General features: G+C 36.5%; 1 protein-coding gene across 1 annotated transcript; it reads left to right on the top strand.

The window, feature by feature from the left end:
* Nucleotides 1-2,000: 2,000 nt before the first annotated feature.
* Nucleotides 2,001-7,812, top strand: LOC145754713 (U5 small nuclear ribonucleoprotein 200 kDa helicase-like). Its single transcript, XM_082570817.1, is given in 4 exon segments — nucleotides 2,001-3,648; nucleotides 3,651-6,387; nucleotides 6,602-6,770; nucleotides 7,080-7,812. Coding segments are annotated over 4 exon segments (4,968 nt in total). The 5' UTR covers nucleotides 2,001-2,075; the 3' UTR covers nucleotides 7,569-7,812.
* The last annotated feature ends 318 nt before the right edge of the window (nucleotides 7,813-8,130 follow it).

Genomic DNA, 8,130 nt, shown 5'->3' with positions numbered 1-8,130 from the left:
CTGACGTAAATTTTTATGCTTTTCTGTTTTTTTTAAATAACTTTCTATAAAAAAGTAAGTTAAAACCTTAATTAATTAAAAATGTTATTTGAATTATCTGTGAAGTCTTATATCAACCATTACTAAAGAAATATTGTTTTAACAGGAATGCAGTGGTATTACAAGAGAAACTGTTTTATTTGATAAAATCAGCTTGTTTGCTGATGAAAGCTTTAAAAAAATTGACTGCCTGGAAACCTCCGTCATTTGTAAGCTAAGTATGCACAATTCGTTTATAGTTGAAGCTATTGAGATTTACGGGCCCATAAGAGAAAATGAAAAAAGTCTAATTAAAAATCTAAAGAAAGTGGCTGCCTTGGGAACAGGTGTACTGGCTGTTGGTTTATCATTTGTATCGGCTCCAGTGAGTTGTATCACTATTGTAGGTACAAAACTAGTTATTTCTGCCCCCGCTGTCGGTCAAACTCTTATCACTGCGAAATATATCGCTTTTAAAATAGCTAGCGAAGTCGTCAAGGGACAATTTGCGAACCAAGGACCATTTGCGAATTCTATTAAGAAAAAGGATTCAAAAATGAACACGGTGGAAAATATCTTGGTAGAAAAAAGGGATCAAAAAGACACAGCTATTTTCAAAAAAATGGATGACAATGATGTTTCCGAACCAATTGATGACGAGAAAGCTCGTTATAACAAAAAACGCAATTAGTCATTTAAGACTCGTTTACACAGAGTAATGTTACGTAATGTAGCGCAATGCAACGTTAGACATGTCGTGTAAACAGGCCTTAAAACTGTTTAATAAGTCACTGGTAATACAATTCGTCGTAATTCGTTTAAAAAAATATTTATATATAGGCAATCAAAACATTTTAAGGGTTAAATTAGCATTTTACTTTAACTTTCAAATACTAATCCTTGGTCATAAATCAGTTATAACATCCGTGACATAACATCAAGTAATGTTACCGAAATCGAAAAAAGTTTTTGTATTTAACTAGCAGCCTAGACTGCTAGTGGTTAGTGGGTAGGTCTAAAATACGGGATGCGGAAAGTTACAGGGTGCGGGAAATACTGAGCCCGTATGTAAACGTTAACAAAAAATCGCTGAATGCGGAAAAGGACGGAACTTTTATACCCTTCCCTAATCTTCCCTTGCACTTTGTAGTCGAATTCGCATCATTTCTTGGCCCTTAAAGTCAATTCCGTATTACCCCTTTAAATAAATATAGCAATCATCCCGCAGAATTTTTGTTAACGTTTACATACCGTCCCGCACTATCCCGCATCCCGTACTTTAGTATTGACCTGGTCTGCTGGTTAGTGTCTAAAAATAACATTAGTTCTGAATGTAAAATAGTTATTAGTTTAATGTTATACAGCTATAATAATCTGATAATGTATGTCATTATCGCCAATTAGCTTTTGTAGTTATTGCTTGGACCGTATGTATATAAAATGGTTATTTAATGGATCGCATGTTTAAAGTTTATTTTAAATGAGTACGGGTTGGGGTTTAATTTATGCGATCCTTTTGTTTTATTTGATTTACATTTAATCCTGTATATTTTATAGGTACCCTTTTACGACAATTTATAATAGATTGACGCGTTTTTAGCTGTTTAACAATTTATTTGTTTAGTTTATACAAATAAGAATAATTATTTTGTAAACTGTAATGCTATCTTGTAAAAATAAAGATTTTGCTTGTTGATTAGTACTCTTGAAGTTATTTTTTGTTCAATATTATTTTATTAACGCATTTGGAACAATTGCTAGACACTTATCAGCTTATTGTTTAGCTGACTGGCTGTAAGGCAATGCTGTTGGGTAACAAAACTGACAAAGCTACCTATGTTTGAGTAATGTAGCCTCAGATAGCTTTGTGAGTTTTGTTACCCAACAGCATTGCCTAACAGCTCAACAGTTGGACAGCTATCATTTACTTATAATATATTTAAACTTAACGATATTCATTTTTTTTAGTTGTGGTAATCAGACACATTTTATATAAAAATTGGATACTAGAAGTTAGTAATAAATAATGGCCCATACTTGTCGATTATTAACAAGAAATGTGGGACTACAGTCGATTGGCTAAAACAACCTTAGAAAGTGATGAAAATATTTTGCTGTGTGCTCCAACAGGTGCAGGTAAAACCAATGTAGCTCTGGTGTGTATGTTGAAAGAGATAGGAAAACATATCAGTGACAATGGAAGTATTAAGTTGGATAGTTTCAAGATTATTTAAATTGCCCCCATAAAGTCCTTGGTACAAGAAATGGTTGGCAACTTTGGCAAAAGGCTTGCTTCTTATGGTATTAAAGTTGCTGAGTTAACGGGTGATCATCAGCTTTGCAAAGAGGAAATTAATGCGACACAGATTATCATCTGTACCCCTGAGAAATGGGATATTATAACACGAAAAGGTGGGGAAAGAACCTACACCCAACTTGTAAGGTTGATTATCATGGATGAAATTCACATGTTGCATGATAGTAGAGGTCCTATGTTAGCAGCTATTGTTGCAAGGACTATCAGATCAATTGAAACAACACAAGAAGATGTTCGTTTAGTTGGTTTATCAGCTACTCTACCTAACTATGAAGATGTTGCAACATTTTTACGAGTTGATCCTGCCAAGGGTTTGTTTTATTTTGATAACAGCTTCAGGCCTGTCCCGTTAGAGCAGCAATACATTGGTATTACTGAGAAGAAACCTATGAAACGATTTCAGGTGATGAACGAAATTGTGTACGAAAAAGTGGTCGAAAACGCCGGTAAAAATCAAGTTTTGGTGTTTGTTCATTCTAGGAAAGAGACCGGTAAAACTGCAAGAGCAATCCGTGATATGTGCTTAGAGAATGACACACTAGGTATGTTTCTACGAGAAGGTTCTGCATCTACAGAAGTGTTACGAACAGAAGCAGAGCAAGTTAAGAACTTGGAACTGAAAGATTTACTGCCATATGGGTTTGCTATCCATCATGCAGGAATGACTCGCGTTGACAGAACTTTGGTTGAAGATTTATTTGCTGATCGTCATATTCAAGTTCTTGTTTCTACTTCAACTCTAGCATGGGGTGTTAACCTACCCGCCCATACTGTAATTATAAAAGGTACGCAAGTGTACAGTCCTGAAAAGGGGAGATGGGTGGAGCTGGGTGCTTTAGATGTGCTACAAATGATGGGACGTGCTGGAAGGCCTCAATATGATACAAAAGGTGAAGGTGTGTTGATCACCGCCCACAGTGAGCTTCAATATTATCTTTCTCTTCTGAACCAACAGCTTCCTGTGGAAAGTCAGATGATTTCCAAACTTCCTGATGCTTTAAATGCTGAGATTGTACTTGGTAACGTTCAGTATATTAAAGATGCTGTAAATTGGTTGGGATACACTTACTTGTACATTAGAGCCTTACGTCAGCCCTCACTATATGGAGTTGAATCATTACAAGAGGATCCTTTATTACAGCAACGAAGAGTCGATTTGGCTCATGCTGCTGCTGCATTGTTGGCTAGAAACAACTTGGCAAAATATGATCGCAAGACCGGGCAAATCCAAGTAACAGATCTTGGTCGAATTGCAAGTCACTACTATTGCACTCACGAAAGCATGGCCACTTATAACCAACTTTTAAAACCAACTTTAAGTGGATTGAGCTCTTTCGAGTGTTTTCTCTTTCATCTGAGTTCCGTTACATCACAGTCCGCGAAGAGGAAAAATTAGAGCTTAACAAACTACTTGAACGTGTCCCAATTCCTGTTAAAGAAAGCATTGAGGAATCTTCAGCAAAGGTGAATGTTTTACTTCAAGCTTATATTTCACAGTTGAAGTTGGAAGGATTTGCACTGATGGCTGATATGGTTTATGTTACACAAAGTGCTGGTAGATTAATGAGAGCAATTTACGAGATTGTTTTATTCCGTGGCTGGGCCCAACTTGCTGACAAATGTTTGAGTTTATGCAAGATGATAAATCGAAGAATGTGGCAATCAATGACCCCACTTCGACAGTTTAAGAAGGTTCCAGAGGAGATTATTAAGAAAATTGAGAAGAAAAACTTCCCATGGGAGAGGTTTTATGATCTCAGCCACAATGAAATTGGAGAGTTAATCAGAATGCCTAAAATGGGGAAAACTTTGCATAAACTTATTCACCAGTTTCCGAAAATGGAATTATCAGTCCATGTTCAGCCTATTACAAGGTCAACCTTAAGAGTGGAACTTACAATTACTCCCGATTTCCAATGGGATGAAAAAGTGCATGGAAAATCAGAAGCGTTTTACATTTTTGTGGAGGATGTTGACGGTGAAGTGATTCTACATCATGAATACTTCTTACTTAAAAGTAAATATTCTACAGACGAGCATGTGGTTAACTTCTTTGTTCCAGTTTTCGAGCCTTTACCACCACAATATTTTATCAGAATAATCTCTGATCGCTGGATTGCTTCCGAGACACAACTACCTGTGTCATTCCGTCATCTTATTCTGCCAGAAAAGTATCCACCACCGACAGAACTACTCGACTTGCAACCATTACCTGTAACTGCTCTGCGTAACAAGGAACTTGAAGGTTTATATGAAGACCAATTTCAATGCTTTAATCCAATTCAAACCCAAGTGTTTAACGCAATCTATAATGGAGATGAGAATATATTTGTTGGTGCTCCTACGGGAAGCGGGAAAACAATTTGTGCCGAGTTTGCTTTGCTTAGAGCTTTCACAAATGATCCTGAAGCAAGGTGTGTCTATGTAACTCCAGTTGAGGCAGTTGCTGACCTCATTTACAAGGATTGGAGGGAGAAATTTGAGGTCAAATTGGGCAAAAAAGTTGCACTTCTTACAGGTGAAACCAGCACTGACTTGAGGTTGATTTCGAGGGCATCGATTATAGTGGCAACATCAGAGAGATGGGATGTTATATCACGCAGATGGAAACAGCGTAGAAACGTACACAGTGTCTCACTTTTCATTGTGGATGAAATCCATTTGATCGGAGGTGAAAGTGGTCCAGAGGTCGAGATCGTTTGTTCTAGAATGCGATACATTGCAAGTCAACTTGATAAGAAGATAAGGATCATTGCTCTTGGTTCCTCACTTGCCAATGCACGAGATGTAGCTCAGTGGTTAGGCTGTTCAGCGATGCACACATTTAATTTCCATCCCAATGTACGTCCAGTGCCACTTGAACTACATATTCAAGGATTTAACATTTCACACACACAGTCAAGACTTCTCAGCATGGCTAAACCTGTGTACAATGCAATTACTAAACACTCTCCCAAACGGGCTGCGATCATTTTTGTGCCCTCGCGAAAACAAAGTAAATTAACTGCGGTTGACATTTTAACTTATGCTGCAGCTGATGGATTTCCACAGAGATTCCTACACTGCAATGAATCTGAACTTGGAGCTTACTTGGAGCATGTTAAAGATGCCACGCTAAAGGAAACCATCTGTAATGGTGTTGCTTATCTTCATGATGGTACAACACAGTTAGAAAGGACTGTCGTTGAGCAATTATTCACATCAGGAGCTGTGCAAATTTTGGTTGCATCTAAAAGTCTTTGCTGGGGTTTAAATCTTGCCGGTCATTTAGTTGTGGTAATGGACACTCAGCATTACAATGGAAAAATACATGCCTATGTTGATTACCCTGTCACTGATGTTTTACAGATGATAGGAAGGGCAAACAGGCCTTTAAAAGATGAGGAGGGAAAGTGTGTGATTATGTGTCAAAGCTCAAAAAAAGATTTCTTTAAGAAATTTGTTTACGAACCGTTACCGGTTGAATCTCACTTGGATCACTGCCTTCATGATCATTTTAACGCTGAGATTGTGACCAAAATTATTGAGAATAAACAAGATGCTGTGGATTATCTGACATGGACATTCCTCTACAGAAGAATGAGCCAAAATCCAAACTACTACAACTTGCAGGGAGTTTCCCATCGCCATTTATCTGACAACCTTTCCGAGTTAGTTGAGAATACTTTAGCAGATTTAGAGCAATCTAAATGTATTTCAATTGAGGATGAGATGGACATTACACCATTGAATCTAGCCATGATTGCAGCTTATTATTATATCAACTACACCACCATAGAGCTGTTCAGTATGTCTTTAAATGCAAAGACTAAAATCCGAGGATTGATCGAGATTATCAGCAATGCTGCGGAGTATGAAAGCATTTCAATTCGAAGACATAAGGATAACACGTTGAAGCAATTACTGCCTAAGATCCAGTACAAACCACAAAGTATTAGATATACTGATCCTCATATTAAGACCAACTTGTTGCTGCAAGCTCATCTTTCAAGACTTCAGCTTCCTGCTGAGCTGCAATCTGATACAGAACAAATTCTTGCGAAAGCTGTGCGGTAAGAAACACTTTAAAATATTGTTAAAATCCCCATTAAAATAGGTTAAACTCTGCTAAATTACTAAACTTAAAATCAAAAAATTAATTTGGGAATTTTTTTGAAATTTAACAATTTCCTGATACTTTTAACTGTCTTTGTTGCAAGTTTTTGTCATTATTTCTTACATTTCAGTTTGTATATATTGTATAAACATAGATCCCTTTTTTCTCAGGTTAATCCAGGCTTGTGTTGATGTTTTATCCTCAAATGGTTGGCTGTCACCTGCTTTGGCTGCGATGGAATTGGCTCAAATGGTCACTCAAGCAATGTGGAGTCGAGATTCTTATCTTAAACAACTTCCTCACTTTGGGAGTGATCTGATCAAGAAATGCTCAGAAAAGGTCAAGTAAAATTCGTATCATGTAAACTCATGTTTAAATAATAATAATTTTAAAATGTTTAAAATCATGAATTTAATTTTGTCACTCCATCAAGTATCGTCATTTTATATTACTTTTTTAGAATGTGGAAAGTTTAAGTTAATAATTTAAATAGCTTTATATTTTGTATAGTGTTTTAGTCCATTTTTTAATATACTGATCATTTATAAAATCCTGTTAAGTATATACCCACCCAAAGAATTACACTGACTTAAATATTCCTTATTAAAACAATTAAAATTTGTTTTGAAAATTAAAAAAATCTTGTAGGAAATTGAAAGTGTTTTCGACATCTTGGAAATGGAAGACAACGATCGTGATCAACTTCTTAAAATGAACGAAGCACAAATGGCTGATGTTGCACGATTCTGTAACCGATATCCCAACATTGAGCTGACTCATGACATCCAAGATCCTGATAATCTTCATGCAGGAAGTCCAGTTGTCGTCCAAGTTAACTTGGAGAGAGAGGATGAGTTCGCTGGGCCGGTGATTGCTCCCTTTTTCCCGCAGAAGAGAGAGGAGGGTTGGTGGGTTGTCGTCGGCGACCCAAAGAGCAATAGTTTGATCTCCATCAAGAGGTTGACCTTGCAACAGAAAGCCAAGGTCAAACTTGATTTTATTCCACCATCTGCCGGATCTCATTCTTACACTTTGTATTTTATGAGTGATGCGTACATGGGTTGTGACCAAGAGTATAAGTTGAGCGTCAATGTGAGGGAATCCGAGGGGGAGAGCAGTGGTAGTGACTCTAATTAATCGCAACAGGGGGCATACCTGTTATGTGATTTTTACTGCCCTAAATTAAACAACTTTTTAGCAGTACCTAAATGAAATAGGTTAACACTATTTTGCTTTTAAGTACCAACAAAACAAGGCCGGTAAAATTTAAATAAAATCTTTTAAGGCTTAAAGTCTGTAATTTCAAAAGAAATTTAATTTAAGGGGCTGTTTAAAGCGTATCAAAACAAATATTAACAAATACTATATCTGACAGCTTTTGTGCCAAATTTGAATTATGAAAAAGCATTTGAAATATTATAAATCTCACTTATGTTGTGTTGATTAAAACTAATTTTGAATTAAAAGGATAATTACAAATGCCAGTAGCTAGGTTGATTGGTTTCCTATAAAAACGTTACATTTTATATAGTTGGAAGGCAAATGGGTGAAAGGGGCAATACTAGGAAGGGGGGTGAAGGGAGGAAATTTAAACCCTAAAAGGAGGAAAGAACGGGGTCAAGAGAAGGTATTTTGCAGTCTTTTTTAGTTAAAAGCGAAATTTGTTAATGCTTTCCGAATGACTTCTAGCATTGACAAT

This window comes from Corella eumyota, chromosome 6 (genome assembly GCF_963082875.1).
Source record: "Corella eumyota chromosome 6, kaCorEumy4.1, whole genome shotgun sequence".
NCBI lineage: Eukaryota > Metazoa > Chordata > Ascidiacea > Phlebobranchia > Corellidae > Corella > Corella eumyota.
Note: the sequence above shows the minus strand (reverse complement) of the source record. Positions and strands in the feature narration are given on the sequence as shown.